Source organism: Plecotus auritus (genome assembly GCF_963455305.1).
Source record: "Plecotus auritus genome assembly, chromosome: 7".
NCBI lineage: Eukaryota > Metazoa > Chordata > Mammalia > Chiroptera > Vespertilionidae > Plecotus > Plecotus auritus.
The window spans coordinates 145555947-145582124 of record NC_137774.1 but is presented as its reverse complement, the minus strand read 5'-3'; the positions used below and the strand labels follow the sequence as shown (position 1 = coordinate 145582124).

General features: G+C 37.1%; 1 protein-coding gene across 2 annotated transcripts in view; it reads left to right on the top strand.

Moving 5' to 3' along the window:
* NDUFAF2 (NADH:ubiquinone oxidoreductase complex assembly factor 2) overlaps window positions 1–26178 on the top strand; it is a 119180-nt gene that overhangs the window by 88004 nt on the left and 4998 nt on the right. The window contains exons 3-4 of one of the 2 annotated variants that reach the window (XR_013961284.1): window positions 3576–3616; window positions 25214–26173. Coding sequence is in view for 1 of the 2 variants with exons in the window: in XM_080681776.1 (XP_080537902.1) it covers window positions 3576–3616 (41 nt within the window). In the remaining variant the exon portion in view is untranslated. The remainder of the gene's footprint in view (window positions 1–3575; window positions 3617–25213; window positions 26174–26178) is intronic. The other variant, XM_080681776.1, reaches the window with a different exon arrangement.

Below are 26178 nucleotides of genomic sequence, written 5' to 3'. Positions count from 1 at the left end.
GCCCTACCCGATTTGACTCAGTGAATAGAGCATCAGCCCACAGACTGAAGGGTCCCGGTTCGATTCCAGTCAAAGGAACACACCTCGGTTGCAGGCTCTATCCCTGGCACAGGTTGGAACCGTGTGGGAGGCAACCGTTCAATGTGTCTCTCTCAGATCGATGTTCCTCTCTCTCTCCCCCGCCCACCCCTGCCCCAACCCCCTTTCCATGCTCTCTAAAAATCAATGGAAAAATATTCTTGGGTGAGGTTTAACAAAAAACAAACAGAAAATGACTCATTTCATAATATTTCATTTGAAGAATTTTCACAATTTTAAAATGTAGGTTTTTTATATTTTAGTTCTTTATGATGTGCCAACACTCAGAACTGGCAAAGATCATTTTTTAAAAGGTGAAGCTTTATTATGGTATCTTTCCCTTAAGTAAAATAAACAACACATATTTCTATAATATCTTTTATATGCAGACTGTTAGTGACCTTTCTATAATTTTAGTTCCGAATGGTCTATTGAATCTGGTGATGAATGTCTCATTTACCTTAACCCCTGTTGGCAATGCTTCTAAAAGTATATTAGCTATTTTCAGTGTCTATGGAGATTTGTAGAATGTATGCTTCATGAAGTATTTTCCTGTCTGCTTTTTCTAGTCCCTTTTGGTTATTAATGTGAGCTTTAATTCGTATGCTCACTTTCATGCTCATTATAGTGAGTTATATTCCAATAAGAATATTAAAGTTCAATGAAAATCTTATGCATACTGATGAGAATGCAAAGGAACATTGATGAAAGAATGCTATGATCTTAAGGCATAAACTGTCCAGTTGTCTTACTAAATTCTATTCAAACAATGGTTACATTTTAATGAGGACTGATACAGAACCCACCTTACAGATATAATTACTAATGGTAAAATCATTATATAATTTATAATTGGATATGGGTTCAGTTCTGGATTATTCAGAGGTGAAAAGAAAAAAAAAAGTAGTGATTTGATACTAATGCTTATTTTTATTCCTTCCTCCTCCTAAATTTTGTCAACCTTCAACAGGACATTTTCTTTTTTGTACATAGTGAATGGGAAACTAGGGATGATTATATAATTGAGGAGTCACATTGAAAATTTCCAGTTGTAAACCTTTCTTGGATGCATAACAAAGGATAGCCATCAACCATCATCTCAAGGAGACATTTCAAGTATCTGGTTATTGTAGAATTATAAATATATAAATTTATTTTAGCAATTACTTTTATGTAGATTAAAGATTTTTTTTTCCCTTCAGCCATTTGAAATAAAGCCAAAGGAAGCCCTTGTATCTTTTCTTGGAGATTAGTGTCCCATGAGAGTGAATAGTCTAAGTGAAACTTAATACATTATCTGAATTATATTATATTCTTATATTTATGAATGAATTTTATAAACTTATCCAAAACCAGTAAGCTTTAGAAAACACATATCAGACCTCAACCTATTAATGAACCTTGGAATTAAAAAATATATATTTGGATTCTATTGAAATATTTTTGTTTTTCTAACCGTTAAGAAAAATTGAAAATGTTATTTATAGACTATCAATAAGACAAATTGTTGTTTTTAGTTGTTTTTTCTCATGGTGATAGTAACTATGGATTGTGCCATTATACTTTTTGGCATGATCTAATGCCAACAGTGTGTGTTCACAGACTCTAGAATACATGACAATCATTAGTAAAAAATATAATAGTAAGTAATATGAAAGTGTTTTGCACCAACATATACAGTTGTTGCTAAAAGAATTATATTTAACTAGTAGAGGCCCAGTGCATGAATTCATACACCAATGGGGTCCCTGGGCCTGGCCTGCAGGATTGGGCCAAAACGGCTCTCCGACATCCCCCAAGGGGTCCCGGATTGCAAGAGGGCGCAGGCCAGGCCAAGGGACCCCACCAGTGCATGATAAGGGGCAGGGAGGGATGCGAGAGGTTAGCCAGCCGGGGAGGGATAACGGGAGGGCTCCAGGGTGTGTCCGGCCCATCTTGCTCAGTCCCGATCGGCTGGACCCCAGCAGCAAGCTAACTTGGTTGGAGCATCTGCCCACTGATGGTCAGGGCACATCATAGCGACTGGTCAACCAGTCGACTGTCTTCTCCCTGGTGGTCAGTGCATGTTATAGTGAGCGGTTGAGCGGCCTCAGCATATCATTAGCATATTACACTTTGATTGATTGAATGGACAACCGGACACTTAGCATATGAGGCTTTTATTATATAGGATATTATATAGGATGATAACACTAGCACAGGGGTTGACAATTGTTTTCATTTAAGTGCCAGATAGTAATTATTTTAGGCTTTGTGGGCCATGCGGTTTGTTACAACTACTCAACTTTGCTGTTGTAGCACAAAATAGCCATAGACAACATGTAAACAAGTGTGGCTGTGTTCCAATAAAACCTTTTTTAAAAATATATTTTTTATTCATTTTAGAGAGGGAAAGAGATATAAACATCAATGATGAGAGAGAATCATTGATCGGCTACCTCCTGCATGCCTCCCACTGGGGATCGAGCCTGCAACCCAGGCATGTGCCCTGACTGGGAATGGAACTGTGACCTCTTGGTTCATAGGTTCTCACTCAACCACTGAGCCACACTGGCAGGGCAAAACCTTTTTTTATGGATACTGAATTTAAGTTCTATGTAATTTTCATGTGTCATGAAATATTGTTCTTCATTAGCTATATATGGCTTGCAAGCTATAGTTTGCCAACCCTTGCCCTACCAGTTGATTTTTCTGAATTAAGTTTTTAATCTAGATTAAAATTGAAGATTTATTGCTTAGCACATTAAGCGCCCAGTCAGTCACTAGTGACTGACACTATACTTTCCGTCCGGAAGACAAAACAGGCTGGGCACTTAACGTGTTAAAAAGAATTATAAAGCTCATGTTGAATTATTTTAAAAGAAGCCTCTTTTATTAAAAAGAAAAAATGCCTTTAAGTATAGTTAAGTCAATTTTATTTTGACTTCAAAGAGGCAGTTGAAAAATTTCATAAACCACTTCTTTCCTTGATTGCACAGAGGAATCTTACTGCTTAACCTGGATTTTCTAATACAGGTTAAAATTCCATTAAGACATTTTTTTAGTGGAAGTATTCATTCAACAGCTGTATTAAATACCAACTCTTTCACCATAGCTGGTTTGGTTCAGTGGATAGAGTGTCAGCCTGCGGACCAAAGGGTCCTGGGTTCGATTCTGGTCAAGGGCCCATATGCCATACTTACACTAACTTGAATTCAGATGATTGTATGAGGTATGATGTTAGATATGAAAATGTCCCCTGTTTACCCTCCCAACTGTTGCATTTTTTTCATGACACAAATCATCTTCTGATATAATATGCTTGTGTGTTTCTTTTCTGAACTCCCTTCACTAGTACACACACTACGGAGAGAGGGAATTTATGTTTGGTTCCCTGTTGTATTTCCAGTGCCTAAAACAATATATAACAGTTTCTCAATAAATATTTGTGTTATGCATGAATGAATAAAATGTTTGTGCAAGTTACAGGAAACTTACATTTAATTTTTTTTTTCTAGCTTGGATTAGAAAAACAAGAAAAACTCCACCTACAATGGAGGTAAGAATACATAAGGATAATATTCAAATAGCATGTGTTTATAATGCTATGTTTCTCAATTGGGAATTTTTACTCCTAGGGATACATGAAGTCTCAGAATAAACATGATTCATCTTGCCAAAGTGTTCATTTTATTCCATAGAAAATAATTTAAAACATTTTTATAATAACATAAATGTACAATTATGGAATATAACAAAATTATTATAAAAATTTAAATGAAATAATAAAATTGAAAACACTTTTTAGAAACTTTGGACTTACAGCAGCTTGGGTCAGGACATTTCCTCTGATCCGTGAGAGTTCTCTGTTCTGATACAGATCCTTTGGGGGAAAAGTTTGGGAAACACTAAATATCTTGGGCCTATCCAAATCATGTTCTGCTTATTTGCCCTTATTTTATATAAAACTTAAAATTTCATGATTTTGTATAATTTTAATTCTATCAAGTATCCAAAGAAACTTTGAAATATTCAATAAGATTATAAAATGTAGCACTTAGTAATTACTAGTTGAGTTGTCTTTTTATTTAAGACTTTAAAACAGTGGTCGCCAACCGGTGGTCCGTGGACCACTGGTGGTCCGTGAGGTCTGAAAGGCTGGTGACCACTCCTTTAAAAACATAGTTTTGGAAGTATGCAGAATAAAAAGCATAGCAATGCTGTGGCACATGTGTTTGTAAAACATGTTCATTTTATAATTTTTATTTTAAAACAATAGCATAACATGTTATAAAATATTTTGTAAGAAATAAATGTATTTCATAAAAGGAAAATTTCCAAATTCACTAGTGTACTGCCTATTCCTTTTCTCCTACTACTTAGGACTTCCCTCCTCTTTTATTTCCCCTATTCCCTCACTACTACAAACCCTTATGACAACGTAAGTTAGCTCCAACACTCAGGCCCCACTTGTTGGGAGGTGTATTCCAGGAAAGAACTCATAATGACCCATAAGTTGGAATACCTATCTTTACTTGCTCCATTCCTCCTACACTGACCACATCATTGTTTGTCTGGCCAAGGTCTGAGTGATCACATCTCTAAGCCCATCTCTAGCTTTGTATGTTGCTCCCACCTTGCCCTGTTCTACTCTTCATCGACCCTTCTTTCTAATATCAGTGGAGCTTGGAATAAAAAGGGGAAAAAGTCAATGTGATCCAAGATTAGAAGTATCACCAGTGGTTTACATTGGTAGGGTGGATCCAGAAGCCCTTTGATTCACCTTCTCTTGGTCATAAGAGGTACTGTTCTTAGAGCAAAGGTGTTTCTTCTGTCATCAGAACTTTGAAAGCCTTCTTCTGTGGAAACATGGATATGAAAAGTGAGTAGATGGAGGCTACTGCAATAATCTGATTGAGTCTCAATGTGCCCCTTAGGGCAGGGAAGCCAAGCCATCCAGCTGCCATCAGGCCTGCCTGCAGTATCTGCTGGGTTAGGTGAATTCCTACCTGCAGCGGCTCCACACGGGCTGCGCCCTAGGCTTCAAGGCCCATCTCAGCAGCCCTCCTACTCGTAGTGGCCTAGAGTGAGTGGGGGTTCTGCAGCGACGCAGAGGCGCCCTCCTTGCTCCCCTTCCACTCTGACCAACTGCCAGCAATGGCAGGGTATGGGCCTAACGCTCCAGCACTATCCATTTTCAGAGCTACCAAACACGATAGCAGGCTGTCTCCATGGCACTCTTATTGGCTTCAAGTCTTCAGAGTCCACACAGGACTCTTTAAAACATGACACTCCAGTCAAAGTTTTCAGTCAATAAAACCACGATTGGAAACCAGTCTTATTGAATTTATGCAAAGAAATGCATTGCCGTGATTCATTCATTAAGAATTGCCAAATTTTGGAGGGATAATATAGGGGAAAAAATACACTAACCTGCTTTAAGATCTTCTGATTTTCCTTGCCAGTCCTTCCCATGGACTCTTCAGAAGATGTAATATTTTTCCAAATGCATTATAACAAAACAGTGTAACTGTCTCCAAATGATAAGAAAAAACTTAATATGACACGGTTATGGATTTCATTATATGCAGATGACATGGAATGATGACATGGAATGTTGTCCTTTCTGTAAAACCCAACATTCTATAATATCAATTCACTATTTCTTCAAATAACAGACCTTTAAAGGAATTCTCTCTACCTAGTATTATTATGTTCATTTTATAAGTTATAGAATTGAAATGTCTTAAAATTGGCAATTTGCATATTTAATTCTACTTTTCTGCGGACTTAAATTGCAAAGGTGGAATATATATCTGTTTGGAAAATTAGATCCCTACCCCCAACCTCGCATTATCACTTTGGGGAATAGAATGGAAATGGAGAAGAAAACTGTGGTAGATTCACACACTGGGTTATAGCATGAATGAAGTAGAGCTGCATGTTTCAACATGGATAAATCTCAGAAACATGATATTGAGCAAAAAGAGCAAGTTGATAAGATTTCATACAATATGATGCCATGTATAAAAAGTTTAAAAGCAGGGAAAATATAGTGGGCTATCAAGTAAAGTTAGTGAGTTGGACAAGTGAGTTTACTTTCTCTTCAAGCCTAATGAAAATAACAATGAAGGAATTTATATTAAAAAGCATAAACCTAAATTGAAGAGGCGCAAAACGGCAACAGTGCTTCAGAAGCTGGAAAGCAGATGAACAACTGGTAACAGATTTAGCAAAACTGAGAATAACTCCTCTGGCAGAGGAGAAAGCCCAGAAGTAACCCAATTTAAATTGTAAAACCCCAGAATGCTTAGTAATTGGCAGTGCCAGGAAACTCTGAAAGTGGACTTGAGGCTTATGCTGAAAATCTGTTTAGGAAGCAATTAGATACTAACAAATAAATGTAGAAGAAATAATAGAGTTGAAAAACCAGCATTTATTAACTGTTATTAATTCCGGGGAAAATCATCAGTGGATACTAAAACCATTGGGTCAAATTGGGGGACAGAAAGTTTACATGGCATCCAGGTAGCCCCCTGAAAATTACTTATTAATTACAATGGGTAAAAAGACATCTGTAGTGGGCAAATCTGGAGGATACCACCTTAACCAAATGGTCAAAGTTATGCCAGGTAAAGCAGATTTGACATCATATTTGCCTTCTTGTATGATGCACTGAGAATAGTTTGGTTAATCTAGATTAAAATTGAAGATTTAATTGGTAAGACATTATTCATATAGTGCTTATTAAATTATACAAACAATCTAATCATGAAGAAGCAACCAGAAAACCTAAATTGGGACACATTTCATAAAACACCAGACTGGTCATGTCATTGTCATGAACAGCAGAGAAAGACTGATCAATATGACAATTAAATATAGTACTTGATCCTGGATTAGGGGAAAAAAACTATAAAGGAGAGTATTGGGATAATTGGTGAAGTTTGAACATGAACCGTATATTAAGAATAGCATCGTATCAAATCTAAATCTGAAGAAAAAGAAAAGGATGCTGTTAAATTCCCTTTGTAAAAGTCGGAAACCTATGCAACTTCTCTACCCAGTTGAAAACTGTAATTTTATTCATGGGAAAGCGAAAACAGAGGAATTAAATGAACACATACATACTGAACATATCAAGTGAAGTTGAATTATAAATAAGCACATGGAAAATAAACAATTCATATATTACCTCCAAGAAAAACAGAACTTGAGTAGCAAATGAAAAGTAATTCAAGTATACTAGATAACTCCCTTGTTCATAGTGTTTACTCATAATATAAATATTGAATATTGATCTACAACTATATTGAGAGTATTAGGCCACAAGAATGATGGGAAAAGTCTTCATTTTTAATAATGAGAAGTTAATGTACAATGTTTAAAACTGAAAAGTAAAGAATTAATAATATGAGAATGTTATTTAGATATTATGGAGGAGTCAGTCTGCTTTATAGCTGTCAAACACATTTGTGGCTCCCTGGTTTATATGTACTATAATCATAGACATTAGCTAAAAGAATATAAAAGTTTCTTCTGGGGAGAGGGAAATATTATATTTAATAAAAAGCCTTTTAGAACGATCTGGTCCTACAAACTATGTGAGTATATAACTTTGATTTTAAAAAGTAATTTTTAAAAACACATACACAAGGTTATAGATCAGTGGTCCTCAACCTTTTTAATGCCGCAACCCTTTAATACAGTTCCTCATGTTGTGGTGACCCCCAACCATAAAATTATTTTCGTTGCTACTTCATAACTATAATTTTGCTACTGTTATGAATCGTAATGTAAATATCTGTGTTTTCCGATGGTCTTAGGCGACCCTGCTAGTGGTTCTCAACCTGTGGGTCGCGACCCACAGGTTGAGAACCGCTGCTGTAGAGCCTAGATGAAATAAAGTGTTGTCCCTTGTATTGTCCCTTCAATACAAAGCTCCATACCTTATAGTTTCTCTTTCTAGCTAGCTAGCTGTCCATTTATCTATGTTAAAATTAAAATTCACAAGTGAGAAAGTTGTCATGGGGACACATAATAAAACATTTATTTGAATTTTAAAAGTTAAGTTAGACTTTCTATGACACAGTAAGTTAGATTTGGCTGGTTGGGTTTGAAAATGAGGACAGGCTTTGCCAATTAAGTTATATGGTTATATTTTCCATAAATTGAATAAGCTAAACTGAGGCTTCATATTTAAAGCATGCATTCAATATGCAATAAACTGGAAAATACATCCTTTGCCATTATTTAAATGTCAACTTAAATGTGCAAGGTAGTAAATAGTTTTCAAAAGTTTTAGGAGATAAGTGTACAAAAAAATTTAGAAAACTACTGCTACTATTGTTTATGAATATACAAAGATGTAGTGAAAGTATAAAAATATCCATGAAATACTTAAAATTCTAAAATATCAACATCATTTAAGGAATTATCATAGTAATATGCATATGAAACAACCATTGTGGTGGCCCAATGTTTGGCATTCCTTTTTAAAGCCTTGATGCTTTTTTAAATTCATTTGGTTAATTCTTCAGCACCTGGTATGTGCTTAATAACCAACATAATTTCTTTGTAGACTTCTGTTGTACATACCACCCTTTCTAGATATCATAATTGTTAAATTATGTTTAGATTCTATTTTTAGTATCAATTTTTCCTCTGTGAAACTGAATTAGTTTGTTTCTTTAAGGCTGCAAGGAAAACACATTCACATATTGCCTTCAGAAATTGGATCTTATTGCAAGGTCACACAGGAGCATTGTGTCTTCAGTGGTACAGTCATTCTGGAATCTGGTTTCTAATACTAGAAAGGATATATCCTGAGCTTGACCAAAGTCCCATTCTTTATTTACCTACTCACATATTTACAAAGAGGTGGTTGAATGGGTTTATTGCCATGCACAATGAAAGGTCCCTGTTGGCCAGGTTTTTATGCCAGTCATTTGACCTCTCTCATGCCTAACCCATTTGTGCCTGCCTTTGACCAGGCAAAGGAACAGGCTTGTCCCCCCTTAGGAGTGCCTGAGACTCTGCAGTTTAAACCTACCTGCTAGTGTAATTGTGGGGCATTTTTGTGACTCTTTGGCTTGGCCTCTACCATGACTTAACTTGATTTTTTTCCTTTATTTTATTAAAACATTAATATAACAACAATTTTTAAAAATAGAAATAATAGGGGGGTAATGGAGGGATAAGGACACATATGTAACACCTTAATCAATAAAGAAATTTTAAAAAAATAGAAATAATGAATTACCCCAAATCCTGTGGCTGGCTACATAACTTTTAACATTAACAAGTGAGTTTACCCATGTATACATTGGTACATAACTGTAATTTTTATATACTTATTATTTTGTATCGATTCTGTAGTCCTAACTATCATAATGAATAAAAGCAAACACTTGAAACAATAATGTAACACTTAGAGATGACTTTCTGTGTGCCTTCTTTGATATTGACCTCTAGTTTTGTAAAAACGAAAATATAAAATTTGTTGCTTAGAAAACTGTAGTAAGAAATGAAAGTATATCATTTGAGTGTTTTGAGCTCCTCATGCACTTTTAACCATAAGCTAGTGTGCTTCTCTAACTGTAGGTATTTACTTATATATCATGCAAGAAAATTTTATGCCAGTTTGTGTTGTAAATTTTTTTGGTTTTCAAAACATCAATTTTAGGATACTAAAAAGTAGTATCTCAAATTTCAAGCATCCACATGTCTCACTCTAAAAGGATTGCTTCCTGTATAGTCTATGCAAAGCTGAGGTCTGAGTTTGAGCTTTAGCACATTTTTCCTTCTCTTTTGATCTTTATCTGACTTTTAAGGAGCAGAACAGAAAAGGTGTTGTTGTTTTTAAGTTGTAATAAATAAAGTCCTATTATTCATTATTTTTAGATATACTTGAATTCAGTTCTTCTGAGATTTCATTATAACTTACTAGATGCATATTTAAAAGTATACAGAATTAGTTCTGAGTAGTTAACCTTCTGAGTCATATATCATCAGTTACTAAGACAAGTCTCATTTCGGTTTTAGAACTGGGCTTACATCCGGAGTGAAAAAGGTTAAGGGAGTTAAAATGAGGTTATGGGTGTGTTTTTTTAATTTACTTTTTTTTTTTTTTTTTCAGTTATCTCACCAAAACAATTTCTTGTGATTTTCTTTTTATTCTTTTATACTGGAGAAGTAATGATTTTCCTTATAATTTAAAAATAAAAATAAATTAATTGCTGCTGACCACTTTTATCAGATATAATTTGATTTCTTTAAATGGGAGAGTGGGATAATGGTGTTTAGGAAAATTGTATTGATTTCTTTGGTGATGTACCCTCTAGGACACCAATCCACAGTTGATTGCCTCTGATTTTATTATGTCTTTAGGCATGCCAGATTTTATTCTCAAATGCATATTATGACCATGATAAAACACTGTACTCATTTGCTAACTATATGATGTTGCTATGGTAATAAGGAATTAGGCATTTTTATATTTTTTTTCAGATATTTATGTGATCATTTCATTCAAATATACTTAATTTCCTTCTCCGGTATCACATTCTGGTGTCACTGTGATGCATTTCTTTGCCAGTATTCCAAAACATGAGTAAATGGATATGTCATCCAGAGCAGGGTTTTTCAACTTATGGGATACATTAGTGGATTGTGAAATCAATTTAGTGGATTATAAGTATTTTTTCTTTTTAATGAAGTAGAAAAAATATGGGATAGAAAATACCAGCATATAAAACCTTACTAAGAGTAAGTATTACTTTCTGAAATTCTTGTTTCAGATACACACTTATAAATATATATGTGTACCAAGTTGTGGTATAAAATGTATTTTTTACTGTGGTGGTTAATTGTTATATGTCAACTTGGCTAGGCCACACTCTCAAGTATTTGGTCAAAAACAGTAGTCTAGATTTTGCTGTGAAGGTGTATTTGGGTGTGTGTTGTTGTTTTTCAGATGAGATTAACATTTAAATCAATAGATTTTGAGTAAACCAGATTACCCTCCATAGTGTAGATAGACATCATCCAATCAGTTGAAGACCTAAGAGAAAAAAGACTGACATCCTCTGAGGAAGAGGGGATTCTGCCTGCCTGTAGACTGCTTTTGGACTTGAGCTGCAACATCACCTCTAACCTGGATCTCCAGCCTGTCAGCCTACCAGGAAGATTTGGATTTACCAGCCTCCACAATTATGTGAACCAATTCCTTAAAATCAATCAATCTCTCCCCTCCCCCTATACATTTTCATATACATATACACACACACACATGTTCCTACACATACATACACATATATATATGATATTGAGTACCTGTTATGTGCTAGGCATTGTTCTAGGTATCTGGTGAAAATATGCATCTGGCATAATTCACAGGGCTCATAATTCACAGGGCTCATAATTCACAGAAACTAAAAGTTTGATACAAGATATTTGGATATTTTAAAAGTATCTCAAATCTGGTAGGTCTAAAATGAAACTCCTCTTTTCTTCTATTTCCCACCATGGTCAATGACATTATCTGTCATCACTCATCAGAAACTTGGGGATTGTCCTGATCTTGTTCACTTCCACATACTTGATGACCAAGACTTCCTTTTGAATATCTTAACAATCTGTCTTTTCTTCTCCATCTTACTCCCGTTGCCTTGGGTTCTGCCCTAATGATTTCTCCCTTGCATTTCTGCGGTAGCATTCTAACTGATTTCTCTAGTCCAATCTTGCTTGCCTCCAATCCAATTTCTACAGTTGCCAGAGTCATTTTTTTTTAACATGGTATAGACATTTAAATCTTTCTGCTATGGTTGCCAGATTTCTCAAATAAAAATACAGGGAACCTACTTAAATTTAACTTTTAAACAAACAATGAATAATAATAAATGTAAGTGTGTCCCATGCAATATTTAGGACATACTTATACTAAAAAACGATCTGTTGTTTATCTGAAATTCAAATTAAGTATTCTACTCTTTTACCTAGAAACCTACTCTTGCTTCAAAGTCAAAATATGTTCCAGGGTTTCATGGATTTCAGGATAAAACCTCAATGTCTTAACATTGCATGTCATATGAACCACTGACAGTGTCCTGAGTTTGCAGTGCTTCTTTACTCTTCCATTCCTACAAACATGTACTTTATATCTTCCCAGAATGCCCCTGATCTTCTCAGTTCTCTGGTTAATTTAAGACTCAGGCATCACCTTCTCTAGGAAGTCATTTCTAACCCCCTAGTCCCTACCATGTAGACCATAATAGGAACACAAGTTTTATTTCTGTTTCTCATATCATTCTTTGCTTAATATCACAAAATTAATCATATTGTAATTTAATCAATATTTCTACCTATCGCTCTTCTCTGGATTGTGAATTCCTTAAGGACAAGGTAAAAATTGTGTCTTTTCACTCTGTATTCTTGGCACATAGTGGGGTCTCGATATATAAATGAACTAATGAATGAGTGAGTGAGACAGAGGCAAGAACCCATGCACATTAGCCATGTAATTGGCCATTGGTACTTACCCAGCTCTTCCCCACCTTGACTCCTGGATAAGTCTGTGTTGCAGCAAGTCACCTCCTTGGCCTCTCCTCCTTTCGGCTCCCAAGGAAGTTCCATAACAGTATGAGCCAGGTTTTGTTTCCTGTATCTCCAAAGCTTTGAATTGTAGGTGCTCAGGATACATTTGTTTAGTAAAAGAAATAATGAATAGAGCATGAATGAATGAGTATATCTTGGAGGACAACCTTCGGCAGGACATTTTTTATTCTCTAGGGAAGACTATAAGCTGGAGCCCCAACTTCTCTAACTATATCTCACTTCTTCTTGCCCAACTCCTCTCTTCCCTTCCTTAACCTAGGAGATAACTGTTTTCTCTCTACAGCAGCTGGCGTATAACAGCTCAACAAATGTTAGCAATCATTCGCAGATGGAACCTCCTCTTTCCTCCGGGGCTCCAGTGCTCTGCCACTTATTTCCCATTAATGAGCCCAAGCCTGGAAAGCCATGGGGGTCTGACATTGCTTTCTCTCCCAGGGATTGTGGTCTTCCCTTCTCGGGAGCAAGGTTTCCTTTGTCTCCCACCAGGGCAATTCAATTAAGTAAGACTAAAGTTAAACGATTCTATTTATTTTTTTATTAATGTTTAATAGCTAAATTTCTTTTTCAATTAAATAATTGTATCTTTATGCTCAAAATCTTTTTTTCATATATATGGAAGTTCATTTATATCAAAGGAAATAACACCTACAAAACTATTAATGACTTAGGCTCTGTGATTAGTTCATTTTAATGACATTTTGAGATTTAATAATCTGGCTGAAGTTCAAAGAAAGAAAACTCAATGCCAGAAATTCCTAGCCAGCAAGGAATATAAACAAATCTTACAATTGTCTCCTCAAATAACAAGAATAATTGAGATCAACTTCTTGCAATTAGAAATGTTTTGAAAAAAGTGCAGGGGAAAAGTTCAAGAAAGCATGTCAAAACAACAAAACTCAGTCTAATGTTCATTATTGTAACTGATCAAAGTCTGTTTGCAGTATATTTGAATGTTAATAAATTAAATGTGACATTGATTTGGCAGAGGCACACTGGTAATTGGCAAAAACACATAGCAGGAGCAGCTTCTGCTAAAGCAGAACTTGCTTGGTGGTTGTTTCATTCTCATAGATTTCTTAGCAACCCAGTGCTGTCATACTAACCTAACTGTCATTTATTTACCCTTTTGGTTTCTACTCCCATCCAGGCAAGATTAAATTCATTTTTTATTACTAATCTAGCAGGTGTTGCCTCTGGTCTGAACACAGAGTACCTTTTGGTGACCTTGTACCTCTCCCATTTTTCTCTTCTCTCACATATTAAAAAAGGGTGATCTAATAACTTATTATTATATCCTGTCAGTTCAACTTGTAGAACTAAAAATGTAGTTTAATTAAACAGTTTGGCAGCATTTTCAAGCTTAAGCATTCTGTTGTATTTGCTAGGCCTGAATTATTTCATGGAATTTTATAAAATTGACACTGTAAAAAAATATTCAGCTTACAACATTTTGAAATAGTTGTTCCCCAAATTCCCATTGTAATTATGTTGATTGTGGGGCAGGGATGTATAATATATTCTAGGAGGCCATTTTCTGAATAAGACCCTTCTACAGTAACCGACATCTATGGTTTAGGGACCTGGAACATACTTTGTGCCAAATAGTCACATACAATCTATTTACTAAACATTTTGTATTCTTCAAAAATGTTTTTTCTTGCCCTCATCCCACCTATGAGGGCATGTGGCAGGAGGTAGGGGAGGCTGGGGAAAAGTCAATGAGGAAAAAAAAAAAAAGATATATGTACTACTACATGTAATACTTTAAACAATGAAAAAAAAATTTTTTAATGTTTTTTCTTAAATTGACTCAAAGTCAATGTACTCATATTTAAATTTTTTAAATATCCATTAACACAAAATTATTCATTAATATGTATAGTTTAAATTATAGAAAGAAATTAATGGAGATATCAAAGTCAAATATATTTATACTAGAAGCCCAGCGGCGGCTTGCCTTGGCCTTCACAGCCCCAGCTTCATCCGGAAGGTTGTCCAGAAGGACATCTGGCTGTCTGGTCTAATTAGCATATTACACTTTTATTATTATAGATTATAAATTATAGCAATTACCTAGCAAGAGTTGCAAAATATATAGATTAGGAAAAATAGAATATATTTAGTAATTTAAATATTTTAGAAAGTTGACCTTTTTATAAAAGCAAAACTGTCATTGTATCTTGCTCTTATGTGTTTGAATATGTAAACTTTCTAATAATGAAGCACTGTTGAATTTACTTTAAACTGTAGTTAGATTTTATCTTGATATATATTGTGTACTTAAGTTTGAACATAGTAATTCATGGCATACCTTAATTCACAAGTACTCGAAGCCAAATGGAGACCATTTATAAATACTAAAGAGGAATGTGGAGCCAGAACATCAGAGAATGGGTTATAATATGTATACTAGTATATGTATTCTGCCTGCCTTTTTTCCTAGCTATATTCATAGCATTTTTTAAAGCAAAAGTTATTATTCCCTAAGACCATTTATTAGTTCTTTTCATTTCTAGGTATATCTATATTTAAATTGTCAAATACTTTTGAAGGCTTTTATTATGGAACTAGAGGCCCGGTGCACGAAATTTGTGCACCGGGGGGGGGGGGTGTCCCTCAGCCCAGCCTGCACCCTCTCCAATCTGGGATCCCTCTCACAATCCAGGACTGCTGGCTCCCAACTGCTCGCCTGCCTGCCTTTCTGATTGCCCCTAACCGCTTCTGCCTGCCAGCCTGATCACCCCCTAACCCAGCCGTGGGCAAACTACGGCCCGTGGGCCGGATCCGGCCCGTTTGGCTGTTCTATCTGGCCCGCGGAGCCGAAAGAGCGGAAGGTTCTCTTGCTCTCCCCTCTGCTCCTTTACTTTGAATTTATATTACTTCACACAAACACTCCATCCATGCTTTTTGTTCCGGCCCTCCGGTCCAGTTTAAGAACCCATTGTGGCCCTCGAGTCAAAAAATTTGCCCACCCCTGCCCTAACCACTCCCCTGCCAGCCTGATTGATGCCTAACTGCTCCCCTGCCAGCCCAATTGCCCCTAACTGCCCTCCCCTGCAGGCCTGGTCACCCCTAACTCCCCTACCCTGCAGGCCTGGTCACCCACCCGTAACTGCCCTCCCCTGCAGGCCTGGGTCCCCCCAAACTGCCCTCCCCTGCAGGCCTGGTCACCCCTAACTGCCCTCCCCTGCAGGTCTGGTCCCCTCCAACTGCCCTTCCCTGCAAGCCTGGGTCCCTCCCAACTGCCTTTCCCTGCAGGCCTGGTCGCCCCCAACTTCCCTCCTCTGCCGGCTTGGTCACCCCTAACTGCCCTCCCCTGCAGGCTTGATTGCCCCCAACTGCCCTCCCTTGCAGGCCTGGTCCCTCCCAACTGCCCTCCCTTGCTGGCCATCTTGTGCTGGCCATCTTGTGTCCACATGGGGGCAGGATCTTTGACCACATGGGGGCAGCCATCTTGTGTGTTGGAGTGATGGTCAATCTGCATATTACTCTTTTATTAGATAGGATAGAGGCCTGGTGCATGGGTGGGGGCCAGCTGGTTTTCCCTGAAGGGTGTCCCGGATCAGGGTGGGGGTTCCCTTGGGGCGTGGAGCGGCCTGGGTGGGGGGCCTGTGGTGGTTTGCAGGCCGGCCACTCCCCCTGGCAACCCAAGTGGAGGCCCTGGTATCTGGGGTTTATTTATTTCTACAATTGAAACTTTGTAGCCTGGAGCAGAGCCAAGCCTTCTGCTTGCTTCTTGGCGACAGCCATTTCTGTTGGGATTTATTTATCTTATATAATTGAAACTTTGTAGCCTTAAGCGGAGGCCTGGGCCAGCCAGGGTGTGCGGAAAGCTTGGCTTCCTCCATCACTGGGGGCAACCCTAGCCTCCTGCTCTTTCCAGCTCTGTGGCTGCCGCCATTTCTGTTTGGATTTATGTATCTTCTATCATAGAAACTTTGTAGCCTTGAGTGGAGGCCTAGGCCAGCAAGGAAAGCTTGGCTTCCTCCATTGCTGGGGAAACCCAAGCCTCCCTCCTGCTCTCTGTGGCCGTAACCATCTTGGTTGGGTTTATTTGCATATTCACTCCTGATTGGCTGGTGGGCGTGGCTGGTGGGCGTGGCTGGTGGGTGTAGCGGAGTGATGGTTAATTTGCATATTGCTCTTTTATTAGATAGGACAACGAATCTGTGTGCCAGTAGCTTTCTGTGGGGCCTGGCCACTCTGCGCCCGCTGCCCAGAGGCTCTCCGTGGCCCAGAGGCCCATCCGTGGCTGGGCGTGGAACGCTTGCCTTGTCGCCGGGGCAACAGTGCAAGTGTTCCCCCCTACCCCGGCCACTCTGTGCCCACTGCCCAGAGGCCCTCCGCTGCCAGGGTGGAACACTTGCCTCATCCCTGTGGCAATGAAGCAAGCATTCTGCCAGGCCACTCACACTGCCCACTCTCAGTGACCGCCCCCCCAGGACTGGGGGCCTCCAGTGGGCCTGAGAGGACTGGGCGCCACCATCTTGTGGCTATGGGTGCCACCATCTTTGTGACAGAGTGATGGTTAATTTGCATATTACCCTTTTATTAGATAGGGTTTGATATTTAACATGAATATAACACCATCCATATCATATATATGTATATAAATAATATTATTGAAATACTCCATGGTAGAAGAATTCTCAGTTGACTAGGTTGAAACTTGTGAGATAGATATAGGGTTAGGAGATTGAGGTCTTGAATTATATTATTAAAACCATTATTAATTTTTATTTATACATATATATGGCAAAAATGTGTAAGCACACTAAATTAAGAAATACTACTGACATTTTACATATCTTAAATTAGTAATAATGAATAATTTATTATTTATAGTTACTGTTATTTTCTAGGTAATATTGCTAAAATGTTTTGTACGTATACTTAGAACTGCATCCAAATGTTCAATTCCACTTAAGAGTATAGACTCATAGCTGTTCACTCCCATACCTCTGGTCCAAGTGTGGTCCCTGAGATGCAGAATGGCTTGGATACATGAGACAGAAGAATCTTTGGGTAACCTTTTTACTCATATATTTCTCAACCTTTCCCTTTCCCTGATACTCATCAAGTAAACTAAACTTTCTTCTAGTTACTATAACTCCAACAGAGAGCACTTGTGGTCAGCTCTCTCTCTTCTCAGATACTAGAGTGCAGTTCAAGGTAGGTCCAGCTTTCCAATACTTGTTTCCTTTATCTCTCCCAAGGCATCATCACTAAGACTTTAGTCCTAGTCTGCCATTTGTTTTACCTCTTTTTTTGGTTTTAGTATCCAATTCTGTTATCTAATATCTCCCACAGCTATAACTATATATTAGACTGATTTTTTTCACCATCTTAGAAAATTCCTGTGTACTAGAATATCACATAAGGGACTGTATGGTTGGAATGGGATTATATTGTGCCTAAGGTCTATGCATGAGTTGTAAGTCAACATGTTAGTAGATTGCATTTTCAAGCTTTGTTTTTATATGTATTTTATTAATAAATAAAAAAAAACTTTAAAAGCTTTTTATCATTACCATACCTAGCAATTTACAGCATTGAATACAATAGTACAGCTAGCATTAGGGCTCTTAAGCAAAGCTCTTAACAAAGAATTGGCATTGGAAAGGACTTGAGCTACAACCTTTTGTATGCTTGAATTCACAACACTGAATTAGTGAATAGTACGCAATAAATAATCATTACTTTTTGACTATTCTACAAAAACAGGGATGAGCTTGTTAAAGACATCCAGAGCTTTTTCTTTTTTTAAAGTATTTTTTTAGTGTAATCCTTCACAAACAATGGTAATTTATAATGTGACATAAAGAAACTATGTAGACTCAAATACTTAATACATAATACTTTTACAGCTGAGTGTCTGTTTTCCCAATATCAAGCATAAGCGAATTTGCTCCAACTGAACATTCCTACTGTCTATTGAAAGGAGAAAAATTGTCACAGAACAATAGTCATTCATAGAGGATGTATTTAAGGAGAGGTTTGAAATAACAGATTAGATACAGCTCATGCTTTTTCTATTGTCATTATGGTTTCTTTCTCTTCTTCCCTGAGACTGGTATCCTTCAATATTTCATTCCCAGGGACTCTTTGATGTGACCTTCTGAGAATGGAGTTGACCTCATGCATGACTTTCTAATTGTTAACTCCACTGCACTCAGCTTCAGATGGAGAAGTTCCATTGTTGACATACTCTTCTAAGGCCCAGGCCAAGGAAGCCAAGGACAATGGTGTAACACATGGAAGAGTTGGTGGGCAGAAGCTGTTTGTCAGATGGGAATAGGGAGGGAATGAGGCATTGTCCTCCCTCCCAGATAGGTGCTATTAATTTGAGGGCTGCATATGATCACCACAGTCCTCTTGCCTTTCAGGCTGCACTTCTCAACTTAGTGGTTAACTGATATCTTTGCAAAGCTTGAAAAGTCCTGTAGGTGGGGATACAGTCATGATATGCATCAAAACCCAAAGCAGTAGTTTCAGTGGACTGTATGAAGGATTTGTTGAAGGATTTTAGAGGAGGTGGATATAAAGTTAAGGGCATTGAGTACCTAGCAGAATGTCCAAAGATCTAGCATTTTCCTCTGCAATGAAGTTCTTCATTCTGATCATTTCTGGTGCTATTCGTTCCTTTATGTAGATTCGAATTTCTGTTTATCTCATTTTCCTTCAGTCTGAAGTACTTTCTTTAATGTTTCTTGTAGAAGAAGCTAGCTGGTGAAAAATTCAGCCTCTATTTGTCTGAAAATGTCATGATACCTTTATTTTTTTTAGGGATATTTTCACTGGATACAGGATTCTAAGTTGAGAGTTTTTCTTTTCTTTCAGCACATTAAAATAACTCTAATATTTTATACCTTGCATTGTTTCTGATCTTTTTTTAAATCCTCACTCAAGGATATGTTCCCATTGATTTTAGAGAGAGAGGCAGGAAAGGGGGGAGGGAGTGCAAAAGAGAGGGGGGTAAGAGAGAAACAGAGAGAGAGAGAAACATTGATTGATTGGTTGCCTCCCGTACACACCCAACCTGCAACCTAAGCAAGTGCCCTGACCGGGAATTGAATCTGCGACCTTTCAGTGTATGGGACAGTGCTCCAACCAGCTGAGCTACTGGCTAGGGCAGTGATATGTCTTTTTGCTGTAGCTGATTTTAAGATTTTCTCTTTATCATTAATTTTTAGCAATTGATTTTGAAGTGCTTTGGTTTTGTACTTATCCTGCTTGGAGTTTTGTGGGGTTTTTTTTTGTTTTGTTTTTTAGTTCTTTGGCTATCTAGATTTATATATTTATCTTTTTGGAATATCTTCAATCATTTCGTCTCCTCCCCCCCCCCCTTTTTTTTTAATCTTTCTGTGACTCCAGTTACATGTATGTTGGACTGCATAATATTGTCTTACAGCTCACTGAGGTGCTGGTTCATTTTTTTTTTAATAATTTCTATTTCTTTTCCATTTATGTTCATTTTCCTTTTGGACATTGAACATATTTCTAGTAGTTGTGATAAAGTCCTTGTCTGTTATTTTCATCATTTCTGCCATATTTGGTTCTGTTTCTATTGACTGGAAAGGTTTGAATTAAAAGATTAAATACAGCTCATGCTTTTTCTATTGTCATTATGGTTTCTTTCTCTTCCCTGAGATTCGTATCCTTCAATACTTTATTTCCGGGGACTCTGATGTGACCTTCTGAGAATGGGGTTGACCTCATGCATGACTTTCTCATTGTTTTGGATCACACTTTTCTTCTTCACTTCTTGATTGAATGATGAACAATGAAATAGTATATTGTTTACTATATTGTCTGGATTTTGTTGTCTTCCTTTAAGAAATGTTGAGGTTTGTTTGGGAGCACATTATTTTACATGTGAATCAGTGCAAACTTTTGGAGACTTATTTTTAAGTTCTGTTAGAGTGGATCTAGAGTAGTGCTGTCCAATAGGAATTTTTGCAATGATATAAATGTTTTGTATCTGCACATTCCAATATGATGTCCAGTAGACACATTTGGCTATTGTGTCTGGTACAACTGAAGGACTGAATTATTGTAATTAATTTAAATAACAATATGTTACTAGTAGCTACTGTATTAGACCGTGCAGGTCTAGAGTTACCAGTTTATCCTTACTCCTAAGGAGGGATCTTTTGCAAGTCTTTTTATGAATGCCCTACCTGTTCAGTGAGGAATCTCTAGTTGATTAGAACTTGAATGTCTCCTAGTCTCATGCAAACTCCAGCAGTTGTTTGGTTTAGTTATTCTTTAGCCAGGAATTGACCTTCCTGGCTGGAGTCTCAACCTACCCACATACTGCTTAACATTCAGCTCAACACTCAAGTGGGCCCTTATGCATATTTCTAGTAATCTTTTGGTGTATTCTGGTACTCTACCCAACAAATTTCAGCTTCCTCAGTCTCCCCAGTCATCACTATCTCTTTAGCTCAATGAGACCTTCAACCTCTACTTGGATTCCCGCACCCTGAGCAGCAGCCCATAATATGCTGCTACACAGAAAGCTGAGGTGATGCAGGGCTTATCTCATTTGTATCCCTTCTCTCAAGGATTGCCCTGCCTGTTGTTTACTCTCTGAAAAGTTTACTATTCTTTTTTTAAATATATTTTATTGATTTTTTTACAGAGAGGAAGGGAGAGAGATAGAGAGCTAGAAACATCGATGATAGAGAAACATCAATCAGCTGCCTCCTGCACACTCCTTACTGGGTATGTGCCCACAACCAATGTACATGCCCCTGACCGGAATCGAACCCGGGACCCTTGAGTCCGCAGGCCGACGCTCTATCCACTGAGCAAAACCGGTTAGGCTTACTAACAGGTTTACTATTTTTTTGTTAAGTTTTCTAGTTGTTTATAGCAGGAGATCTAGTCGGGCACCAATTACTCCATCTTATTCTCTATCTTGTAGATTATATCTTATTAACACTTTTTATCTCAATCCTGTGGTGATGGTTGCTGCCTTTATTGGAGGCTGTAAAACATTAAAACATTGGAGATTTTTCATCCCAGCAAATTGTGAATATTTACAAAATTTTCACCAAAAAAAAAATGTTATTCAATGCACGTAACAAACTATGGGTTAAAATTTTTTAGTACTTAAAGTATAAGTATTGAGACTATTTTTGTACCCTGAGATGAAAAAGAGGATTGGATACAAGTTTTGGTATGTTTATTTTTTAATGGAATAGAATAAGCAATCATTAAAAATCCACCTGTACCCATTTTTGTTGGTACTGTCCAGCAGTCATTTCTTTCCCATCCTCTACAGTAGCCCATTGAAGAAGACAGAATTGCCCTAGCCAGTTTGGCTCAATGAATAGAGCATCAACCCTTTGACTGGGTTGAAGGGTCCCAGGTTCAATTCCAGTCAAGGGCACTTACTCGGTTGCAGGCCCATACGGAGGCAAACAATCGATGTGAGAGTCATATTGATGTTTCTCGTTCTGTGAATCTCTCCCTCCCTTTCACTATCTCTAGAAATCAATGAAAATATATACTCAAGTGAGGATTAATAACAACAACAAAAGAAGACAGTATTGTTTTCTCCATCTTACCTATGAGGAAACAGAGACACAAAAAGGTTAAGCAACATTGACAGGGTCACCCAGCTCATAAATGGCAAAACTGGGATTTGTATGCAGGTAGTTCCTAACCACTATTAAGAAACTTCCAGAAGACCTAACAATGTGAACAGTATACACATGAGTAGTTAAGATGTAAACATTTATACATGCACTGTCACTTTATTCTCATTTTCAGATAAAGAAACTGAGACCGAGCCCTGGCTGGTTTAGTTCAGTGGATAGAGGTCAGTCTGCAGACTGAAGGGTCCCAGGTTCGATTCTGGTCAGGTTGCAGGCTCGATCCCCAGTAGGGGGCATGCAGGAGGCAGCCAATTGATGATTCACTCTCATCATTGATATTTCTCTCTCTCCTCTCTCTTTTCCTCTCCCTTCCTCTCTGAAATCAATAAAAATATATTTTTTTTTTAAAAAAAGAAAGAAACTGAGACTGAAAAAAGTTAAGTGGCTTTCTTGGTGTCACCGCTTAAATGAGAAGTGAAATACTGGGAACAACAAGGAGGTATTCCTTAGATAAATCATGGCACAATGCAAATGATAAAATACCACACAGCCATCTTTTTTTCTAAAATATTAAAGAATATTTATTGACAGGGAGTAAAGCAGTATGTAAAAAGGATAAATACTTATTCTGAATATATGAACATTAAAGGGCGGGCCACTTACTCTCGGTTTATCCCTATACAAACACTGAAAGAAAAATACTGTTTTTTAACTGATAAACATGAGACTTAAGATGATATTGTTCCAAGAGAATATAAGGAAAATTCATGCTTTATGGCAGTTTCTACTGTAAAATAGGCTCTTACAAAATGACATGTTTATCTGTAAGTCTAGAAATTCCTATTTTTCTACCTACTTTCATTTTATCTATTCCAAATATTTACAAAACTAGATTTCCCTTCATAAATGATTTATGTTCTGTTTAACTTTAATGGAAGCTGTTAGCAAGGGTCTGATAACAATTAGTTTGTTTTAAAAAGACAAAAAGGAAAATTCTTTTTTAGGAAAAATTAGTCTCCATGTTTTTCAATTCTGAAATCTTTATTCCATCTTCATATGTTAAATTAATTAACATTTTGATTGGCTCTCCATTTGCCTAAATAGTTGTTATAAGAAACTGTGTGGTCAGAGTAATGGTTAAATAAAGAGAAGTTATGTGAAGGCAGGAAAAAAGAACAGCTCTTTGCCGTCCATTTCCTTTTATGTAGAAGGCAGAGGCTTGCACCAGCTGTAAGACTGCAACAGTAGAACTGAAGCAAATAAGTAGGTACAGGCAGCTTCAAGCCATGTGGCTGATCCTCATACAAAAGCCAGGCAAGCTGCAAACCAGTATCTCAGTAGGCTCTACTACCCATGTTGGGTTACTAGTGCAAATTCAACTCAGTCCTGAACCTTTCATTCTGCTCAAGAGAAAGACCTTCCATGAAAACACAGTTTATAGAAGATCCTGAAGAGTATGGAAACATGGAAAAGTATTTTCTTCTACTTCCACTATTCCCAGTATCATACTGAGGGAGATCCTTTATGATATGTGATCACCTCACCTGAGAATTTTACAATGTATGAGAGGCAAAGATTACTCTCACCCTCACTCACAGCAACTGTCCCCAACTCATAGTTACTATGGTTATTAAAGTAAACTATTTGTGGGGAATTGTCAATTTTGTGGAAATTACAAGAATAATTTATATTCTTTCCCCTCATATGTTTGCTTTGAGGGGGGTTTCATTTGATGGGCCCTTTGTGTCTAAAACTAAAAGTCTGTAACACTATAACCCCCAAAATCTTTTTTTTCCCCTCTAAAGTAAAAACCATTATCTTAAATATTGGTGCTTATGTTTTTAAAGGACTATTGTTACTTGAAATTCATTTGAGAAACCAAGATTGCATCATACATTTAGATGCCCAGATGTTGCTGTTAAGTGTCATATATATATATATATATTTGTCACTGGGAGTACTTGGTTTTGTCAATGTTGTCAGATACATTACATTAACAAGTTTTTTTTATATGTTCTTTTTAAAAAATTAGAAAATAACATAGCAAAAAGAACATTAAATTGTCACCCATTTAGAATTGATCATGAAGACAGAAGAGAAAGAAGTAAATCAACAAAAAGATATAATGACTGAATTTCATGTTTTTAAGATGCACATCTTTTCAAATTTTAACATCTCTGAAACCAGCTGTGAAGGTGTATTGCTTTCTAGTGGTGCAAACAACAATGGTGCTTTTTAATTTGATGGCCTTGTATTTAATAAAAGACAGTGATAAATTCCTTGTAATTTGGGGTATAGATCTATACAGATAGAATAGCAGGCTGCATTGCACGAATTGCTTGCACTGGTTTGAGGAAACATTTCCATTTGCAAAGCTCTCTCTGGAACTGATGTGTAGAGCATGCTGAACTCTCCTTCCATTCCTCTGCTTGACTGCCATACCACTCCAGAGCAGAAAGAGAAGTAGATGGGGCTTGGTTCTGGCAAGATAGAGGGGCATCATTCTGAGGCCATCTTTCCTTCAGTTCATCTCCAGTAAAAAGTATGATTACTGATGATTAGTTTTGAGGCAGAATATAACTGTTAAGCTTAGAGAATCTTTGATAGAATGACTGTTAGGCTGTTGTATAATATTTCATGTTAAGTAGTTTGTTTCACTTATTGAGTAGTAAATATTTCTACGTTATGGTCCTTCACATCTTTTTATTATAGTACATGAGGACAGAACTATTTAATTAAAGTAACTCTGGTATGTAATATAGCTTTTTCAAACTTACCTTGTACATATCTATGTATTATTTGAATACAAAGCAAGTATTATGTATATATATATATATATATACTTTATTTTTTACTAGCTATTTTTTTTAAAAATCCTATAGGTTGTTTTCTTCTAACTAGAAATTTAAGTTTCTTCCATCTATATATTCATACAGGAAATACTAAAGAATGAAAAGTATAGAGAAGAAATTAAAATAAAAAGCAAAGAATTTGATGAAAAAGAAAAACTCCTTAGTAAAGAAAGCAATGAACTCTTGGCTCCACCAATTGAAACTCAGATTAAAGGGCATGCATCTGCCCCATACTTTGGAAAAGATGAACCGTCAGTGGATCCGACCAGCACTGGTAAAACCTTTCAACCAGGATCCTGGATGCCACAGGATAGCAAGAAGAAGCACAATCAATGAGTGCCCTGTGGTAAAAAGTTGTTTCATTTATATGTATGTGACTATTTTAACAAATAAAAGTAAAAAATTACTTTGTGATTTTATGACTATACAGTAGTTCTCTATTCCATTAAGTTTAAGAATTTGTTTTTTTAGTATGTACAAGAAATGTGAGGAATGTACTTAGTTTTTCCCTCCTTCGATTGTTCCCATAAAAAGTATAATGTAGCTGGAAATGCTCGGGAATTTGGATCCTTATCATTTAAGGACCCCCAAGATATATCTTGGTAGAAATGATAAGGATAGTGACCGCTCCTAAATGATTAAATATAAAAGAAAAATAATGAGAAGACTACTATTTCTGGAGAGGCATTCTATAAAATTCTAAGGATTAATCAAGAATATAAAATTGGAGGAGAGAAACCAAGATGGCGGCATAGGTGAACACCTAAACTGCTGCCTCGCACAACAATTTCAAAACTACAGCTAAAAGACAGAACGGACATCATCCAGAACCACAGGAAAGCTGGCTGAGTGGAAATTCTACAACTAGAAGGAAAGAGAGGGGCACACGGAGAATCAGAGGAGCTGCAAAAGGCTGAGGTACGGAGACATTCGCGCGGAGAAGATGGGCGGCTGAGTGCCTGGCTAGCTTGCTCTAGCGGGAGAGAGACGGAAGCTCACGACTTCACTGAACCCAGTTCCGACTGCACTGAACCCCGGTTCCAGGTGAG